Below are 22225 nucleotides of genomic sequence, written 5' to 3'. Positions count from 1 at the left end.
ATTATTTCTTTTGTGAATGGACATATTAGAACATTTGACCCAAACCAAAATCCCAGATTGGGATGACACCAACTTTGGTAGAAAATAGGAAATACAGGCCTGCCTCTGAATTTTGTGGTTCACTCCACACTCTAAAATAGGAGAAACCCAACGTCAAATCTGAAGACTCCTGAATATTTTCATAGGAGATTGGAGATAGTTTCAAAATCCAGGTCAGGGTCATAGTAGGCCAGAAATTACCTTTGATTATTTAAAATATAAACAAGCCAAACTCCCATCCAAGAGAACTTTGTATTTCATCCTGCGCCAACAGTCAGCAAAAAAGTATCCAAAGTCTCAGACTGTTTCAGACTCCCTTGGGAGGTATTCATCACTGAATCAATATGAAGCAAAGGCCTGGAAAACTAAAAAGATAAAGCGGGGGGAGTTATTCACCTGGATCTTTCAGAAGATGCTGGCAGACCTGCCTCAGTCTCTCAGAGTGTCTTTCTGCCTTGTGGGAAAAGGGGAATATATAATCTATGCCCTATTTCCCAGCATGGCTTGCCAGAAGCTAGGACTATTAATATGGCACTCATGGCAGATTACATTCCCCAGCCTATGCAGCTCTCCTAATTCTTAGGGAGACTGGTTGGAACTGCCTGTAGCCAGCCTTACTAATCCCTCACTACTGCTTAGGGTGGGACAGACACTGCAACTATTCCAGTGCCCTGCAACTGTGTGTGTGCTCTGCATGAATAGGGGCTCACAAGAAAAAGCTCTTTACACCCTCACGCCATTAGCACACACATTAAAAAAAACAGACACAATGTCACCATTAGGACATAATGTACTTAAGACTCTATAACAGAAGAGTTACATTAGGGAAAGGGCTAATCTATAGCAGGCAGGCAGATTTCATAACAGCTGACAAATTTTGATGATTATGTCTTAAGGACAAATTCCAGCTACGATAAACAGAAGACAAGTGCTGTAACATGTATCTTATAGAAACAGCTGGGGTAAATCATTTTCATGTACAGAGATAATATAAGCAACAGTTACACTTAAATAAAATGTCTAGAGAACACAATGTATGGTACCTATACAAAGAAATGCAAAGTAATTAGTGTGTCTGAAAAATGCATGAATTGGAATTTGCTAAATGATTAAACTGGTACATTTTAAAGTCCCTATAAATACTTAATTATTGATACTATGAGTAAAAGATAAGATCTCGACATTACTTTTCAACTCTTACTGATACTCAAAGTAATTCATGTAAATAGTTTGTACATACAGTCAATCACTAGTAGAAGAAAACATTCTCAAATTCCCAAATCACGTCAACAGAACCTAATGTAACATTTTCCACATTTGGGAATCAGAGTGTTTTATTTAAGGAAATCAGTCTGGCCATGATTCCACAAAGCACAGCCTGAGCAGACATCAGTTACAAGAATCAGATGTCAAAGTGCTCCCTCTAATGTCCCTTAATCATCACACTGATTAGTGGCTGAATAGTAATGTGATTAAAAAGACTATTGCCATCTTATATCTATTCATATTACAAGCATTCAACGTATGTTCCACCGATTAGTATTTCAATAGGGTAGCGATTAGACAAACATCTGCTATTGTGTACCTTTTCAGAAAAGAACTAAACTTGCATATGTACACACACACACACACACACACACACACACACACACACACACACACACACACACACACACACACAGAAGAACAAATAAATATTTAGCAAACGTGAACAATAGGTTTAAGTTGTAAAGATAATTGAACTTATTTCCTTTAAGAAGTGCTCTCTATTTTGCAATATTTAGGAATATTTTTATAAATATACTAACTGTTTCATTAATACAGCTTTGGAGCTGGTCAAATTATTCAATGCAAATCATTTGTTCAATAAGTTTCCTGTTCTCAAGTTAGGAGTAAACTGACTGATATTTATTTATCAGAGGGTAGCCGTGTTAGTCTGGATCTGTAAAAGCAGCAAAGAATCCTGTGGCACCTTATAGACTAACAAACATTTTGGAGCATGAGCTTTCGTGGGTGAATACCCACTTCCTCAGATGCATGATGCATCGTGTTCACCCACAAAAGCTCATGCTCCAAAATGTCTGTTAGTCTATAAGGTGCCATAGGATTCTTTGCTGCTGATATTTATTTGTAATTTGTAGAATTTATCTTTCAGGTCTCCAGTTATCTGTGAACAGTTTATTTAGATTATTCTCTAATTTTGATGTACAACTGGTCACCGAAGTAGCATATTTTTCCAGCTCCCATACTAGACAACAGACATTTAAAAGAGGCGAGAAACAGCATATAGCTGCAAATTGATAGTCTTTTCTATTCTTACTTCCATGTGTATATGGAAATTTGTACAAACAGCCGTCATTCCTCAAACATTTGTATTAATAAAAACTCATTTGTGCAAATTTTCACAAATTTTCACAAACAATTACAGAGAGACAAAGTGAAAAGCTGTTTGTCATTTGAACAAGTACTTATTAGTACTCAAATAGACATCACCAGGTATATCATGTAACGTATTGCAAGTCTTGGCCCACAATACATTGTACAAACAGAATTAGTTTGTACTTTAACATGTCACAGAATAAGAAACAATCAATCTGTTTATATTTCTGATACTTAAGAGGAGCAACAGAAAAATTAAATCAAATTGCTTTGCCCCAAAGTGATTCCCTTGCAATAAACAGCTGCACTTAAAAACGGTTTGGCTATTAGAAGATGTTGATCAGGTTTAGTAAATGCAAGCACAAAGAACAGTGCTACTACTGCCAGAAGTTCAGTTCAGACAAAGGCTATGGCAATTAACAATAATCCAATTTCCCCCTTCTTGCCTTTTTCTTTTGTTGAATTACGTCCAACTTTTCCATCTGAAGCAATTCCTAATTTTGTTCTATAGGTACAGCAATAAATTGTATAAGCAGTTTCAAGCAGCGTTTGAGAATAAATGCTGAATTGATGGTTTCGACTATATCCTCTTCCTCATCAAAACCTCTCCTCAATATTTACAAGCCTCCTTCAGCCTGGGGCACAGAATGTCCTGTCCCACTGAACTCGGATTTCTCCAGTGAGTAATAAATCATAAAAATAATATGTAGGGTCAAAAAAAGTTTTCGTTTACACCTGTGCACCTCTCTCAACCCAATGGGGTCCAACGGGTCTAAATGAGGACAAAATTTTGTTCATGGATATTGAAATGTGAAATGCCTCCTAATATACACCCAACAGAATAAAGTATGCAATCTGGTACAGTGTTTACTCAAATAAGAAGCCTTTGTGGCAAGAAAATATGAGATACTCAGAGCAATCCTGTGAACAGAAATAGTCCCTCTGTAGGGCCCACAGATCTCGAATTAGTGTCATAACTCATTTCCTTCCTAGGTTTTTGTCTACTGGTACTTCAAAGGCAGTAACACAACCAAAAACTCAGCCTAAATTTCTTCCTCAAGTACGGCTTTTTTTAGGATAACTGCCAGGAAACTGCCTCTGTCCTCCCTCTGGCTCAAAGGAACACTTCCCTTGTACATCCTGGTTGGAAATGATCGGTTCCAACTGCTAGCAAGGCTCAGTATAACTACCTGAATCATTAATACAGGTGTTTATCATCTAAATCTAAGGTGACTAAGCAAAAGAGCCCTGCATTCCTATACAAGATCTTAAGAGTCTGAAAGCTGTTTTATAAATACCAATGAATTATTTCCCCTATAGTTTCTAGGGGACGTTGACTGGCTTCCATCTACTGACAGAGACAAATTTTAAACAATAGCCTGGTTGTCTGATATAATAAACAAGTCACAATACTCACTTAAAGCACAAGGAACCTTCTTTAAGGAGAATACATTTTAGCTTTTTTGGCACTTGGATGGATATTAACATTTAGTTTCTACTTTCACGGCAACCAAAAATGTCTCAGAGCAGACTAGGAGTTAAAATTTTGTTTGTGTGATTATTCTGAGGAAATATGTAAGTGTGCCATCTGGAAGCATTTTAGACATTAGAAAGTCACTGTGTGCATGCCTCTGCAGATGCAGCTTTTGTTCACAGAGTTTTGAGGTCTGTTAATTTAATTAGTTCTGTATTTTCATACACCCATCCTTCCCCCAGTGGTAATTCTACCCAATCCCTATCAGTATAGCTTGATGAAAAACTGATGCTAAGGGCCAAAATTCTGACCCAATGTAAATACAAACAGAAGCAATTACCATGGACTTCAAAGAGAATTAAATCTGCTTATAAACAGCTCAGAATTGGATCAATCACAGGATGACTATGAGCTACCAATGTGATGTTACTATGAAAAAGATAAATCAGAGCCTACGAATGTATTAGGTGAGGCATTTTCTTTGAGGCATTTTCTGCAGAGGTCTTCCCTTGTATAAGGCACTGGGAAAACCTCATCTGGAATGCTGTGTAAAATTCTGGTCACCCATGCTCACAAGAGATTAATTTAAACTGGAACAGGTGCAGAGAAGAGCTATTAGGATGATCAGAGCAATGGACGGCCTATCTTCAGAGAGGAAACTAAAAGAGCTTGGCTTGATTAGTCCAGCAAAAAAAGACGGCTGAAAGGAGATACGATTGCTATCTATAAGTACATCAGGGGGTAAATACTAAGGAGGATGAAGAGCTATTTACACTACAGGATAATTTTACCACATGAACAAATGGATATAAACTTGCCACCAACAAATGCAGACTAGAAACTAGAAAAGGGTCTCTAACCATCAGAGGGGTCCTGGAACAGCCTCCCAAAAGGTGTAGTAGATGCAAACAATTGAATTAGTTTTAAGAGTACGCTAGATAATTTTATGAGTGCAATTGTACAACTGGGTTGCTTGTGGCAGTAGGGGGCAGCATTCAACAGCCATAAAGCTCACGCTCAGTTTCTGCCATATATGCCTAAAACTCATACTTCAGGATGTCAGTGAGCCGCTGGCTTGGGTGAGGAAGGGTTTTTTTAACCTTTCCCATTATATCCTGGGACGGGGTTTTGTTTTGTTTTGTTTTTAAATCTCCTTCCTCTGAAGGGTCACGGATGGCCATGGCTAGAGATGCAACATTGGGCAGCATGGGCCTGGTCTGAGATGGCACCAAACATTCTCTCTTTCAGGTGCTTGGTAGGCAGATTCTTACTCTCATGCTCAGGGTCTAACTGATGGCCATCATATGTGGGGTTGGGATGGCATTTTTCCCCAGATCAGATTGGCAGTGACCTTGGAGTTTTATTACCTTCCTCTGCATAAGAAAATAAGAACAGCACTAATGGGTCAGACCAAAGGTCTGTCTAGCTCAGTATCCTGTCTTCCAACAATGGCCAATGCCACGTACACAAGGGGGAATGAAAAGAACAGGTAATCATCAAGTGATCCATCCCATCATCCATTCCCAGATTCTGGCAAACAGAGGCTAGGGACATCATCCCTGCTCATCCTGCCTAATAGCTATTGATGGACCTATCCTCCATTAATTTATCTAGCTCTTTTTTGACCCCTGTTATAGTCTTGGCCTTCACAACATCCTCTGGCAAGGAGTTCCACAGGCTGGTTGTGCGTTGTGTGAAAAAATACTTCCTTTTGTTTGTTTTAAACCTACTGCCTATTAATTTCATTTGGTGGCCCCTTGTTCTTGTGTTATGAGGAGTAAATAACAACACTTCCTTATTTACTTTCACCATACTAGTCATGATTTTATAGACCTCTATCATATCCCCCCTTAGTCATTGTTTTCCCAAGCTGAAAAGTTTCAGTCTTATTAATCTCTCCCCATATGGCAGCCATTCCATACCCCTAATAATTTTTGTTGCCCTCTTCTGAACCTTTTCCAAGTCCTATATATCTTTTTTGAAATGGTGTGACCACATCTGCAGGCAGCATTCAAGATGTGGGCATACCATGGATTTATATAGAGGCAATGTGATATTTCCTGTCTTACTATCTATCCCTTTCTTAATGATTCCTAACATTCTGTTCACTTTTTTGACTGTTGCTGCACGTTGAGTGGATGTTTTCAGAAAACTGTCCACAATGACTCCAAGATCTCTTTCTTGAGTGATAACAGCTAGTTTAGACTCTATCAGTTTATATGTACAGCTGGGATTATGTTTTCCAATGTGCATTACTTTGCATTTATCAACATTGAATTTCATCTGCCATTTTGTTGCCCGGTCATCCAGTTTTGAGAGATCATTTTGTAGCTCTTCACAGTCTGCCTGGGACTTAACTATCTTGAGTAGTTTTGTATCATCTGCAAATCTTGCCACCTCACTCTTTTCCCCTTTCCAGATCATTTATGAATACGTTGAATAGGACTGGTCCCAGCACAGACCCCTGGGGGACATCACTATTTACCTCTTTCCATTCTGAAAACTGACCACTTATTCCTATCCTTTGTTTCCTATCTTTTAACCAGTTATCAATCCATGAGAGAATCTCCCCTCTCATCCCATGACTGCTTACTTTGCTTAAGAGCCTTTGGTGAGGGATCTTGTCAAAGGCTTTCAAAAAATCTAAATATACTATGTCCACTGGATCCCCCATGTCCACATGCTTGTAGACCCCCTCAAAGAATTGTAATAGATTGGTGAGGCATGATTTCTCTTTACAAAAACCATGTTGACTCTTCCCCAACAAATTATGTTCATCTATGTGTCTGACAATTTTGTTCTTGACTATAGTTTCAACCAGTTTGCCTGGTACTGAAGTCAGGCTTACTGGCCTGTAATTGCTGGGGTGACCTCTAGAGCCCTTTTTAAAAATTGGCATCACATTAGTTATCCTCCAGTCATTTGGTAGAGAAGCTGATTTAAATGATAGGTTACAGACGACAGTTAGCAGTCCTCTAATTTCACATTTGAGTTCCTTCAGAACTCTTAGGTGAAGACCATCTGGTCCTGGTGACTTATTACTGTTTAGTTTATGTATTTGTTCCAAGACATTCTCTAATGACACCTCAATCTGGGACAGTTCCTCAGATTTGTCATCTAAAAGGAATGGTTCATGTTTGGGAATCTCCTTCACATCCTCAACTGTGAAGACCGATGCAAATAATTCATTTAGTTGCTCCACAATGGCCTTATCATCCTTGAGTGCTCCTTTAGCATCTTGACCTGCCAGTGGCCCCACTGGTCGTTTAGCAGGCTTTCTGCTTCTGATGTACTTTTATTTGCTATTATTTTTTGAGTCTTTGACCAGCTGTTCTTCTAATTCTTTTTTGGCCTTCCTAATTGTATTTTTACACATTTGGGTCACTTGCCTGGATTATCTGGGTAATCTCAATTAATCATTTTCCTGTCACTGGGGAGGGCTCGAACACTAGGGCACTTTGGTCCTGTCTATTCGTTGCCTGTGGCACATAATAGTCTAGTCTCCTGTGGGTTGTATTACATTTTGATTGTTGGGTTTAGCATGTGAGTGCCGGGCAGTGCTGGTGGCCTGTAATACACAGGAGTTCAGACTAGATGATCTAGTGGTTCCTTCTGGCCTTAAGCTCTTTGATTGAGAAATTTACCTACAAACAGCTTCCTATGCAACTGTCAAGGTTTTTTCCCCACTTTGAACTTTAGCGTCCAAAAAGTGGGGACCTGCATGATTACTTTTAAGCTTAATTACTAGCTTAAATTTAGTACGCTGCCACCAGCCAAAATATAGTGTTTGGCACACTTCCTGTTTCCCCAAAAACCTTCCCAGGGGAACCCAAGAACCAAACCCCCTAGGTCTTAAAACAAGGAGAAATAAACCATTCTCCCTCCTTTCCCCCCCAGACCTTCCCCTCCCTGGGTTGCCTTGGGAAGCTATACAGATCCAAACTCCTTGGATCTTAACACAAAGAGGAATTAACCATTCCCTTCCTCCTTTCCCCCCCACCAATCCCTGGTGAGTTTAGACTCAATCCCTTGGATTCCAAAACAAGGAAAAATCAATCAGGTTCTTAAAAAGAAAGCTTTTAATTAAAGAAAGAAAAAGTAAAAATTATCTCTGTAAAATCAGGACAGTAAATGCTTACAGGGTATTAAGATTCATATAGACTAGTGGGACTTCCCCTCCCCCTAGCCTGAGATTCAAAGTTACAGCAAACAGAGGTAAAAATCCTTCCAGCAAAATACACATTTACAAGTTAAGAAAACAAACATAAGACTAATCCGCCTTTCCTGGCTAGTACTTACTATTTTGAAACATGAGAGACCGATTCAGAAAGATTAGAGGAAACCTGGGTGTACTCTGGTCCCTATTAGCCCCAAGAGCGAACAATGAACAAAACAAACAGCACAAACAAAGACTTCCCTCCACCAAGATTTGAAAGTATCTTGTCCCCCCATTGGTTCTCTGGTCAGGTGTCAGCCAGGTTCACTGAGCTTCTTAACCCTTTACAGTAAAAGAGACATTAACTCTTAACCATCTGTTTATGACAGCAACCAGTTCCCATCCCTCCTAATGTTTGTTTACAATAGCTTCCTTACATTAAGGAGGCTAAAAGAGGGTTAAACAATTCTCTACTCTTCGATTTATATTAACCAGAGCTATAGATGCTGATCTGGAGAGTCCAGAAAGGCAGAGACATTTCCACTGAGTTTTTCCATCTTACTAACTCCACCCATTTAACTGTTTACCAGATCAAGTTTTGTTTGCTTGTTTGGGGTGGGGAGCTTTTTGAAGCAAGAGGGAATGTATGGGGTGGTTGCTTGTTTTTTAATACAGTTACACAATGCTGTGACAGAGAAAAATGTTTAACAAAGTTTTAAAATAAGGACTATTTTCTGGATAGAAATGCAAAACTCCCTTCAAATTTTGTACTGGCATTTTAAAATTTTGCCCCATTTATGGACTAAAAATAGGAATTTTTAGCCGATAGACACACAGTATAATTACTGCATATTACCATGCAAGTCCATTTTTAAAATATGAGTTATAACTGTTCATAACTAAGGCTTTGATCACAAAATGAGCAACTTGTGGGCAGACTCTTGTAACTGTACAGAGTCCCATTGAACACAAAGGGTCTTCACACAGGAGCAGCACCTTCCCCAACCCCAGAATTCAGGGATTATGTAAAAGGTTCAGCTAGAAGCCCCAAAAAATGAAAAGTTACATGATGTCTAAGACTCTGTTTCAACTTCAATCACCTACCAAGATCCACGAATGCATCCTGGGGTTGAAAATGTTTACACATTCCTATAGGTTTAAGAGCATCAGGAACTCTGAGTGCATACTAGAGGTACACTTGCCACGGTGAGGAGGAAGAAGCAGGAAAGTTGGACATTTGCTTTAGATATTTCACTCCTATCAATGAAAGAGGACCTAAATACAGCACGTATTTCTAAAATATGGTGGAATCCGGAAAGAAACTCATACAATTGGATATCATAATAGAGACTACACTCAACAGAATATATAGCAAGGCTAAATATTAGTTCATAGGAGTGGAAGTGTAATACTTCACCTAAAAAAATTCCATAAAACCTAATGAGATAAGTCATCTGAGTTGAGAGGACTATCCTGCACAATCTGGACAGAGACAGTACAAATATGTGAAAGGAATCCTTGATCAATCAAATCAAAGAGGCAACTATTAATAAAACAATATGGAAGACATAACAACTACTATCATATAAAACTGGTCAAATATCATATTGGAACAAAGAACACACCTAGATCAATAAAGGCAGTGTCTAAAATAGCAGGGACGTCCAAGAATTCAGAAAGTTTATAATGAAAAATCCTATTTCATGCAAAGAGAAAAAGGCATAATTTAAAATCTGGAGCCAGATTCTGAACTCATTTACACTAGAATAAATCATTGAAGTCAGTGCACTTACCCCCAATTTCCAGAGGTGTAATCGTATGGCTGCTTAACTATGTGGGAAATGTAACTCTGAATTTTCTGACTTTTTTCCAACCTTAACAATGAATTAACATTTTCCAGATCTATCATAAGTACAGTACTTACTGAACTGCTCTTATCAGCATTCCTTTTCCAATGTTTCTTGTCTTGTTTCTTTACCGTACTTGAACAAAGAGTTGCATGAGTTTGCATACGGGGATTTAAACCCAGAAGGTTCTGTAGAAAGAGAAAAGAATATTTTAAAATTCAGATAAAAAGCTCAAAAACCTAATAAAATCTGAAAAAATGAACAGTGCTCAACTGATCCCACCACACCAAAGCACAAATGAATGTTTTACAATGTTAAAAACAGACAATAAAAAACAGGACTCAACAATAGATAAACTTCAAATGAATTTGTTTAGATTCTTTCCTGTTCCAGTTTATACACTCTAGATTTTGAGTACTTGAGGTACTGCTACATTTAAATTTAAAAAAAAACAACAGAACGACATCTAGCGGCAGTTCCAATCTGAATTTGTTATAAATTCTATTGTTGTATGCGTCTTACCTACCGTATATACATACACCACGTAATTCTTTTTCATTATATTGCTCTAGTAAAACCCTACATTTTGAGAATAATGACCACACTGTGTTGCTTCATCGTTTCTAATCCCTAGGAACATACTTGTATGTCCTAGTGAGAAGCAATACAATGTAAATTAATTCCTTCTCTCTCAATAGGATTTCCTGTGGTATAGTACAAATAAATGTTTGGAACATAGAAATAAAAGTCTTCATTGATCACTGCAAGACTGTGATCAAAATCAGACAAAGACAGACAATTTAGTCCCAGTTCTTCCAGTGACAAGGGTTAATATTAGGGCTCTCAAGCAATTACAAAAATTAATCGTGATTAATCGCACTGTTAAACAATAATAGAATTCCATTTATTTAAATATTTTTGGATGTTTTCTACATTTTCAAATATATTGATTTCAGTTACATCACAGACCACTAAGTGTACAGTGCTCACTTTATTTTTATTACAAATATTTGTGCTATAAAAACAAAAGAAATAGTATTTTTCAGTTGACCTCATACACGTACTGTAGTGCAATCTCTTTATCATGAAAGTTGAATTTACAATGTAGAATTATGTATAAAAATAACTGCATGGAAAAATAAAACAATGTAAAACGTTAGAGCCTACAAGTCCACTCAGTCCTATGTCTTGTTCAGTTAGTCACTCAGATAAACAAGTCTGTTTACATTTGCAGGAAATAATGCTGCCTGCTTCTTGTTTACAATGTCACTTGAAAGTGAGAATAGGTGTTCATGTGGCACTGTTGTAGCCAGTGCCACAAGATATTTATGTGCCAGAAGCGTTAAAGATTCATTTGTCCCTTCATGCTTCAACCACCATTCCAAAAGACATGCATCCATGCTGATAATGAGTTCTGCTCAATTATGATCCAAAGCAGTGCCGACTGATACATGTTCACTTTCATCATCTGAGTCAGCTGCCACCAACACAAGGTTGAGTTTCTTTTTTGGTGGTTCGGGTTCTCTAGTTTCCACATTGGAGTGTTGCTCTTTTAAGACTTCTACAAGCAAACTCTACACCTCATCCCTCTCAGATTTTGGAAGGCACTTCAGATTCTTAAATCTTAGGTTGAGTGCTATAGCTATCTTTAGAAATCTCACATTGATACCTTTATTTGCAGTTTGTCAAATTTGCAGTGAAAGTGTTCTTAAAACAAACAACATGCTGGATCATCATCCGAGACTGCTATAACATGAAATACATAGCAGAATGCGGGTAAACAGAGCAGAAGACATACTATTCTTCCCCAAGGAGTTCAGTCACAAATTTAATTAACGCATTATTTTTTTAACGAGAGTCATCAGCATGGAAGCATGTCCTCTGGAATGGTGGCTGAAGCATGAAGGTACATACGAATGTTTAGCATATCTGGCATGTAAATACCTTGCAGTGCTGGCTACAAAAGTACCATGCAAATTCCTATTCTCACTTTCAGGTGACATTGTAAATAAGAAGCTGGCAGCACAAAATGTAAAAAAAAAACAAACAAACAACTTGTTTGTCTTACTGATTGGCTGAACAAGAAGTAGGACTGAGTGGACATGTAGGCTCTACAGTTGTACATTGTTTTGTTTTTGAGTGCAGTTAGGTAACAAAAATAACTACATTTGTAAGTTGCACTTTCATGATACAGAGATTGCATTACAGTATTGTATGAGATGAATTGAAAAATACTATTTATTTTGTTTATCATTTTTACAGTACTAATATTTGTAATAAAAATAATAATATAAAGTGAGCACCGTACACTTTGTATTCTGCATTGTAATTGAAATCTATATATTTGAAAATGTAGAAAAACATCCAAAAATATTTAATACATTTCAATTGGTATTCTATTGTTTAACAGTGTGATTAAAACTGCTATTAATTTTTTTGAGTTAATCATGTGAGTTAACTACAATTAACTAATAGCCCTAGTTAATATATCTGTGAATTTCATAAACTTTAGTCAATAGGTCCCTCATATCCCTACGTATGGTTACATTCCTCACATTTTATAAATAAAGCAACTGAAAGGTTATTTCTGGTAGAGTTGACAATTGATCCAAGTCTAATTCAGTTAGCCACACTATCTTTCAGAATGCCAAATTTACATTCTTGATTGTCCCTTTGATAACCATTCTCTAACTACTAGATCATACTTCCCTCCTAGAGCATGAGAGGCCAGTATGTGGATTCCTAATACTACTCTAGCACATAGTTATGTCACCTATTTGCAAAGTGTGTCTATGTCCTCCATTAGTGGCTGAACCACATAAAGGATAAGAGTATACTAGTGTTATCAGTTAGCCCTTTACTTCAATTTGTTAACATGGATGGTGTGCATTCAAAGGACCCAGATTCAAACCCTACTGATGACCCCGGTGGGGAATATTGCTGGTTGCATCCACTGGAATTTTAGTTTTTTCCAGTTTTCCTTTACAAAAAAAAGCACACACACAAACGCAACTCCAACTCCATACTTCTCCATCATAGGAAATGAGATGTATGCATTTTCTTACTGTACATGTTGAAGATGTGTGTGGCTCTTAGAGTGAAAGTGGTGAATGTGATACAAGGAGGAGGGGGGTGTCACAGAGACTCTGATAAGGCATTTCCTTGTTGTTGGGGGTTGTATGGATCGATGCTCCCTTCAGGAAGGCTTTTTCTGCTGAGGATTGTTCAGGTGGATTTTTTCCCTCTTTCTTAATATGAAGTTGGGTGCAGTGGCATGCACCTGTAATCCCCGCTACTTGGGAGGCTGAGCCTGGCGGATCACTGAGGAGTTCTGGGCTGCAGTGCATTATGCCGATCGGTTGTCCAGTGCCACTGACAGACTGGCCAGCAAGTGGCTGAAGGACTGGCTAGAACATCACAAATGATGTGTTGTGATTGGCACTTTCTCAGTGAGGGTTGATGGACAGATCAATTAAGGTGTTCTTAATATGAAAATCTCATATACTAATTAAATGAATGTTGCATGTTTTATCTAGAATCTGACTACTAATTTACTCAATAAAATGTAAGATCATTACCTAATTCAAAAGCCTTGCTGCAAACTGATATACACAAGCAATTATAGTAATTTCTTTCTTTTTTAAAAAAATTACAGAGAGGTAAAGACGAGGGGTTCAATTTTCAAAAGTATCTAAGCAAGCTGGGAGCCTAAACCCAATTTTCAAATGTGACACCAAAACCTAAATCCCACTGACTTTCAATAAGTCACTCTAAGAGCCTAAATCACTCACATACGTTTTAAAATGTTACCTCATATCTTTTACAGTTGTGTAACACAGTATTCTTAGCTGTGAATATTACAATTATCTCAGCAGGCTCTGAAATGAGTTACACATTTCTAGTAATTTACTTTAACAGATGTACTCCTTTGGGTAAGGATCCATTGGTTTAAAACTTGGAACAAATGGTGAGGTAAACCAGCAAAGAAAGCATCTGCATATGTATATGATCTTCATTGCCCATCAAATACAGGAAAAGTCTCAGAAGCAAAATCAGGACCTGTACATTGCCTTCATCGATTTGACAAAGGCCTTCAGCTCTGTCAATTGTGAAGCCCTGTGGAAGGTGCTGGCCAGATTTGACTGCTCTCCAAAATTTATTAAGTTCCAAAGGCTTCTTCATGATCAGATGACTGCCACCGTTCTCTGTAATGGCCTGGAAACGGACCCCTTTTGAGGTTAAGCAAGGATGCATTATTGCCCCAACCTTCTTCTCCATCTATTTAGCAGTCATTTTGGTCCTTGTTAAAGACCAATGGAGTTGACATCCAATTCAGAATGGGTGGGCAGCTTTTTAATCTTCAGCGTCTCTGCTCAAAGTCCTTAGGGCGTCCATTACTGATCTTCAGTATGCTGATAAATGTGCCATCCTCACGCACACTGAGAATGACCTTCAGTCCACACTGGATTTTTTTGCACAAACATAAAGAAGTCTAGGACTCTCACTCAATACTGAGAAGACTAAAGTGCTCCATCAGCCTGCTTCAAACATTCCACATGACCCACAACAAATCACCATCGAGGGACAGACTATGTAGACAGTCGAGCACTTTGGCTACCTCAGTAGCCAACTCTCTCAAAATGCAAAAATTTACAGTGAGATCCAGCACAGGATCAGGCGCACAGGTGCTTCCGTTGGAAAATTGCTTTTCCAGATGTTTTCACAGACTATGACCTACAGCAGGACACCAAATCCAGGTCTATGAAACAAATGTTATTCCTACACTCCTTTATGGATGCGAAATCTAGGTGACCTATCAACAGCACTTCAAGAGGCTGGAGAAGTTCCACCAACGATGCCTCCAGAAGATCCTTTGCATCAAGTGGGAAGATCGCTGCACTAATTCCAGCATCCTCACTGAAGCCAATGTCACCACCACTGAAGCAATGATCATCATGCACCAACTCCCCTGGGCTGGACGTTGTGTGCAGATGCCAGACTCTTGCTTTCCAAAACAAGTCCTCTACTCTCAGAGATCCCATAGTGGTCAGAGGAAACATTACAAAGACACACTGAACACGTATCTCAAGAAAACTGATTTAGACTTCAATATCTACCTCAATGGCACCACATCCTCCATCAGGCAGTGATCTACTTCGAGGAGAAGCGGTGCCTTGCCCTCAAAGTCGAAAAGAGCGAAAGGAGGAAGGAAAAAAGAAAGAATTGTCTCCCAGCAGGCAGCTGACCTGCCAGCAAATATCTGCACATACTGTGGGCGGGCCTGCGGTTCCAAGATTGGCCTCCTGAGTCATCTCAGGACCCATATGTAAATCTGTGGTAGAGATTATCCTCGAATTCAGGGACTGCCAATGATGGTGGAGGATTAATGAACAGAACAGCTCCATAGTGCCATTTCTGACTTCCTTTAAAATTCACTTATGGGGGAGATGGCAGGAGGAGAGGTGACCACTAACAATAATCCATGTCAGTGACTTGCTTGTTAGTGTCTTGCTTGTGCAAGGTCAGTGCTTTACAAAGGCTAGATTATTATACTATGTGAAGGATATTGGTTGGGTTCCTTGAGATCTTTTCTACTTGGTTCCACAGGAACTCAGTTCAGCTCCAGTCTTATCACTTTGATTTGTTTTAATTTGGCATAAAGCAAAGCTATGATGAGTTGAGGAGACTCAAGAGTATGGGGGGTGGGTACAAGGCATATCACATATTTAAAGTTGCACAGCAAACCTAAAAAAAAAAAAATGTTAAACTTTGTTAAAAGTATTGAGACACCAGAAGGGTTAACCAACAAAGTTAAGACTAAAAGGAGACATTGCCTGAAAGAGTGACTGTCTTAGCTTTTCAATTTTGAAGGAAAAATTTGCATGGATTTTTAGTAGAATTTAAAAAAAAATTATTTTACAGATACTTTTTACATTTAAAAAAAATGTTTTTTTTTAACTTTGCTGGTTTTTCGCTATGTTGTAAACAGTTTATACACGAGACCAAATAAATATTTTAAACTTGCTTGGCTTAGCCTTGCCAGCTGAGCCTTTGATTTTTTTAATATGGTTTTATATTTCTGAAATTTTCCTTTTGTAAATTGCAAGTTTGAGCAGATGACACATTTGAGTTGCTTACATTTCTAAATTGCATTTTTTTATATACATTTTAAGTAAGTTTTGGTTTTGTGTGTGTTTGTTTTTTAATACAGGCAAGATAATATTTTTGGCCTGGGCTCTAATAATTGCTGTATTTTCACAATGTTTTGTTCTATTGCTGTTTTTATTTTATTTTTGTATTTTAGTTATTTGAGATTTTAGTAAACTTACTGTTACACATTACTTTTTTTGACAGGCTGCTGTGTTATTTATTTTTAAACTTAGCACTATAATTTATTTATTAATGTTTGTGTACACACATGCACCTAGGTTATATCCCTACTAGTACATATGGAAGCAGTTAAGCCATGTAGAAATCTCTATTTTTACAGTGATTTTAACTAAACTGTTCATAGTTAATCTAAATTAGATTGCTGCAAAGATGAGAACAGCCAACACAATTGATTATAGACACATTATTTGGGAAGGGCCCATTTTTCTGGCTGTGAATGCTTTCAGAGGAAAAAGATAGTGTCGGTATTTGTCACCATTTGACCTCCCCCTTGCATAATTTGTTTGATTACGAAGGATCTCTTGGGCATGGCTACACTGAATTTTACTACCATAACTAGGTTTTATTCTTCAACTCAGGGTATGGCTACATTTACAGTTGTACAGCGCTGGGAGTTACAGCTGTCTTCGTACAGCTGTGTAGGGAAAGCGCTGCAGTGTGGCCACACTGACAACTACCCGCGCTGCAGTGTGGCCACATTTGCAGCATTTGCAGCGCTGTTGGGAGTGGTGCATTGTGGGCAGCTATCCCAGCGTTCAAGTGGCTGCAACGTGCTTTTCAAAACGGGGGGGTGGGGTGGAGTGTGACAGGGAGCGTGTGGGAGACAGAGAGAGTGGATTTTTGGAGCTGACACTGTTCTCAGCTCCCTGCCTTGCAAGTTCTAAGGACTGGAAGATACACAACACCTACCTTCAATCATTTTAAAAGTTTTGACCCCTTCCCCCACCCCTCTCTTATTCACTAACTGCAAATTATGCACTCCTAAATAGCCTTCAGACCACATAAGCAGCTGCTCAACACGGACTCCCCTCTCTCCTCAAGCAAACAGCTGTGAACATTCCAAAGCAATTCCCCTGCCTCCACTCGTCTCGTCGCTCGCTGGAGCAAAGAGCAGCTGTGTTTGTTTTTTAGATAAGTAGCTCCGGGGAGCTCAGGGAGTTCGGAGTTCAGCCATTCTTCCGGTTTGTTGTGGACAGGAATTCTGGGATACCTCCTAATACCCTGGAGGCCAATAACAGCGTTTTTGGTGGCCACACTTGATGAGCAGCGCTGCATCACCAGTGCTGCAATCGTTACACCCCAAGCAGACCAGGTGTACAGCCAACGCTGCAGCCAGGGAGTTGCAGCGCTGGATGTGCCTTGCAGGTGTGGACAGTTACTAAGTTGCAGCACTGTAAACCCACCACCAGCGCTGCAACTCTCCAGTGTAGCCAAGCCCTCAGCATTTTTTTAAACCTTTCACTGTTCTTTTTAACACTTTATTACTTTTACCACCATTTAGTATCCTCCAAGCTCTATCATCTTAATTTATATAAGCTTCTTTTAATTGTACATTAATTTTTAAAAATTACTTTAATTTTTTAACGTTTAATAAAAGACTTTAAGACTTTGCTAGCTACTAAATGTTCAGATTGTAACTGATTTGTTAGAGCATCACATGTTCAACTGACTTTTTCTTTGTAGCTTTAAGCTTATCTTTTATGTCTTTTGCATTTTTTAAACTTAGTACCTAAATCAATATAAGTGATTTATAATGAGTATATTCCCATCTAGAAAGCAATGCATGCTAAAATGAAAGTGTGTTTTAATAGTGTAGGCCTGGCTTGACATGAATATTTGGACGTAGGTGAGACCTCATTTCTTGGGTGACAGGATTAGGGAGGTAACTGGATCAGCAGGCTGGAAATAGAGTGTCCATACAAGCTAAGATGTACTCACTAAATTCAGTTTTTAAAGGACAGCTACTTTTTACTTTGGCTATCTGGATATAGGCAACAGACATTATGTTTTTCCTGACCTTTGAGACATGTTTTTATTTAGGTTTTTTGTTTGTTTGTTTGTTTGTTTTTGTCTTTACAACTTTGATTTGCTTTTTATGTTTTTTGCATTCATTTCCTAACATGGTACATTGGTAAAGTTTTAGCCACCGCCTTAAACCTTGTAAGACTGCTGCTTTGATTTGCTTTCTTTACTGTAGAATAAACAAAACAAAACAAAAAACCTTGATATTTTTTCCATGACTACCAATTGACTCTATTTTTTTGAAAGTTTCAATGGCATTCAACTGATTTTTGCTGTACTCTGCCAATAATTTTTAAGAGACCTCTGACATGCTCTGTCAAGAATTTTTTTGTAAATAAATTCTTTACAAATTTTAAATACATTCTTGGAGTTCCTTTTTCACCCAGTCCCAATCTCCATCTAGCACTTCTCTGGGGATTCTGTATGGTCCACTCTTAGATTTATACCACTTTTTCAGCATGGTACTAATTTTCTCATATTTGAATCCTTTTAAACCTTTCCAATGCCATTTCCCTTAATGCTAGGTTGCGACCCTTATACTAAGGGGTGTATATGTTTCCTGCCCCAGACAAGCAGATCAAAGTCATGGCACCACTACTTTGGGGCTCCCCCAAGACCTCTTCCACATAGTTCCCCAAGAACTCAGTTCAACTCCAGTCTCCTTTATTTGGCATACAGCAAAACTACACTGAATTGAAAAGACTCAAACATAGGGGGGTGGGTATAGGGCATACCACATATCCAAAGTTGCATAGCAAACCCCTTCCTTTATATACATTTACATATTACATTGCATTTACTATACATTGCATTACATATTTTACAATTGGCTTGGTTAGTTTGTAGGAACCAATTCTTGTACAGCATGCTCTGTCCACATACTGTCCATGTATGACTTACTCTTTACCTCTGCTTTATGTTCTGACTTAGCTTGTCCATTGTAAATCATTCCCCCTTATATTAGCTCATATTCTATTCCCAGCCTGCTGATCCAGTTACCACCCTAATCCTGTCACCCAAGAAATGAGGTCTCACCTATGTTCAATTATTCATGTCAAGCCAGGCCTACACTATTAAAACACACTTTCATTTTAGCATGCATTGCTTTCTAGATGGGAATACACTCATTATGAATCACATATATTGATAATCTTCTATACGATTTAATGAAAATGTGAGGATAATGAGATAAGATACATTATGGTGAAAAGTATGTCAGTAATTTGATATAATAACCCAAAATTTAAAATTATTTAAATGTAGTCATTCTGGACAGGAATTCCTGGATCCCAGTCTCCTATTCAACCATACTCAGACATGCAGGATTTTCAAGTAAATTGAACAGAAGACTTGATAAACCAGGAATTGCAGAGCTCCAATACAAGCTTTTGCTCTTAGGTAAGTCACTTAGTCATTCTGTATCTCAATTTCCCCCATCTGTGAAATGGGTATTACACGAAATTGCAGCTAGCTCCAGTCTCATCAACCAGTACCATCCAACAAAGTCACAGGTTGCTGTGCCAATTAATTGTCTACTTAAATGTCTATTCAGCACTGTAAAATGTAAAACTGCTGAATTACTAAGGGTTATCATATATGTTCTAATAGCAATAGGATGACTAGTGTTAGTATTTGATGGGACTGAAAGGAGAGACACATTCTTGAGCTCCTTCTTTGCTGGCAGTGTTTGAATGTCCTGGCTGTCTTTTCACCTCTATCTGGACAGCAGTGGGAGACCTCAAGCCATAGGATGGGGGGAATGGAGGCTGGACCTTGCCTCAATTTCATGGACAAATGAAGGTGCCCCTTTATTGAAATATCAATTCCTCAACCAAAGGAGAGGACATTGCAGCAGATTTTGGCATGGCCAAGTCCGTTGTGTATGGCTAGACTGAGGCTAAGAGTAGCCTACCCGCTTTGTATTGGGCTTTGAAGAATGCCATATACCACACTGGGTCAGTTACTGCTGTGATTTTTGTTGGTTTCAGATTGTGTTTATATTAAGTTGCAGAGACTTTTCGACCATGTCACTGTGTATCTGTAGCACAGTAACTGTTGCATCTAACATCATAGATGCATCAATGTTCTTCAATGATCTCTTCTAAAACCCATATGCTTTTCTTTCTCTATGGACCAAATGTCAACCATAGTGTAAACAGATACAATCCCATCAACTCTAATCAGCTTCCAGTTTTACTTTTTATGATCTCCAGACTTAGAATTAGGCCTGTTTATTGATCAGTATCTGTTCTGGTTCAGTGTGTCCCATCTTTCTGCCGTGGCTGATGCAATTCTCTCCTAAAAACCTCTCTTTCCTTTTGACTATAAGTTTTTGCCTGATTCTCTTTTTATTTTAAGATGTATTGATACACAGCATCTTCCATTCATGGCACCTGTCATAAACAGATAGCTAAAGGGTAATGTCTCTTTCACCTGTAAAGGATTAACAAACAGTGACCTGCAACACCTGACCAGAGGACCAATCAGGAGACAAGATACTTTAAAATCTCGGTGGAGGGAAGCCTTTGTTGTGTTTTTGGGTTTTGCGTTGTTCTCTCTGGGATCTGAGAGTGATCAGATATACTACAGGCTCTAATTTTCTATTCAAGTAGTAAGTGCAAGTAGAAAGTCGGGTTAGTCTTTTTAATTGGCTTTCTTTATTTGTAACTGTGTATCGGGCTAGTAGAGTTCTAATGTGTATTTGGCTGGAAGTATTTTAAATTGTATTTCTGCTGGAGGAGGCTTTTTCTCCAGTTTCTATAAGCTGACAGACCTTGTAACTTTTACCATCTAAATTACAGAGACACCTTTTACTTTTTCTTTCTTTTCATTAAAAGTTTTGCTTTTAAGACCTGTCTGATTTTTTCCCCTTGTTGAGGCTCAAGGGAATTGAGTCTGTACTTAACAGGGAAGGAGAAGGGAGAGGAGAAGGGTGGAATCCCTTTGTTTTAGATTCACGGAGCTTGAATCTGTCTCTCTCTCCAGGAGCCCAGGGAGGGAACACCTGGAGGGGAAGAGAAGGGGGAGGGGAACAAACCTGATTTCTCTGTGTTGGGATTCAAGGAGTTTGAATCACAGAATCTTCCAGGGTAACCCGGGGAGGGAATATCATTAGCAAGGTAATCTTAGAAAACCCATCCTGACAGTCAAGCTTTGTCTATGAAAACTAGCAGCAGGTATCCCCAATTAAAATTTGAAAAAAAAAAATCAAAATACCTAGAGGGGTTTGCTCATTACAGAATGAAGCCCTTTTAGAATGACAGCACTGTCCCAGACATTGTAATCAGCAGGAACACATTAATCCTTTGGTTCCTCTGACTAGTTCTCTGTGTTACACACACAGTTACAACAAAAAAAACCTCCCACTGAAATTAGTGAGAGTTACCCTGGTCTAACAGCAGAAATTGTGCCTTAATATTCAGTAACTCCTCTCACTATAAGCAGATTAAAGACTAAAGATAGATTGAGTACTCAAAGTGTAAAAAGTTACTGTCAGACAGTAATGTTTCTATCACGTGGTGCAATACTGAAGCAGTTATAAGTGGAGCACATAAAACAATGTATTCACATTAGGGATTCTTTTTAGTATCCTCTCTAGTTCAGACCCTATAGACAACTAGAAAGTCACTGGACAAATTCATCATAGGCCGAAGAAGGTACAACTCCACTGAAGTCACTGGAGACGCAACGATTTATATAAGCAGTAAACTTGGTTCCATGGTTATTTTGTTTATTTATAAATACAAAAACATGCTTAACTAGATCAGTCCCTACAGAAATATGGTACACTGGATCTTACTCCTATTGCCTGATGGAACATCCTTAGCTAAACTGCTTTAAACGTACCAAATAAGATTTGCTAGTAGGGTAGGGAATGCACGTGAAGAGCAATTTAACCCAGTTCATTCCATTAATCTACCCAATTTCCTTAAAAAAGAGTTATAATATCTCTCACAACAAGAAACATACATGTATTACAAAGTATATATCTTTACCAATGAGCATAATTAGAATAATTTTAGTTTCCCTAAAACTAGTGAGCATTTTGAACAGTTTATTTCAGTACTGTATGAGTATTGATACACTCTGAGAAACAAGTACCTGACATTCCCCCCCAAAATAACATTTTCTACTTCA

The 22225-nt window shown here is 38.4% G+C and overlaps 1 protein-coding gene across 2 annotated transcripts in view; it reads right to left on the bottom strand.

Annotated features, from left to right (window-relative positions):
• DPYD (dihydropyrimidine dehydrogenase) overlaps nucleotides 1-22225 on the bottom strand; it is a 627421-nt gene that overhangs the window by 566267 nt on the left and 38929 nt on the right. For both annotated transcript variants that reach the window (XM_030572745.1, XM_030572746.1), the window contains one exon: nucleotides 9973-10083. In XM_030572745.1, coding sequence (XP_030428605.1) covers nucleotides 9973-10083 — 111 coding nt within the window. The remainder of the gene's footprint in view (nucleotides 1-9972; nucleotides 10084-22225) is intronic.

Source organism: Gopherus evgoodei, chromosome 8 (genome assembly GCF_007399415.2).
Source record: "Gopherus evgoodei ecotype Sinaloan lineage chromosome 8, rGopEvg1_v1.p, whole genome shotgun sequence".
NCBI classification, from domain to species: domain Eukaryota; kingdom Metazoa; phylum Chordata; order Testudines; family Testudinidae; genus Gopherus; species Gopherus evgoodei.
This window is presented reverse-complemented; position numbering and strand designations above follow the sequence as displayed.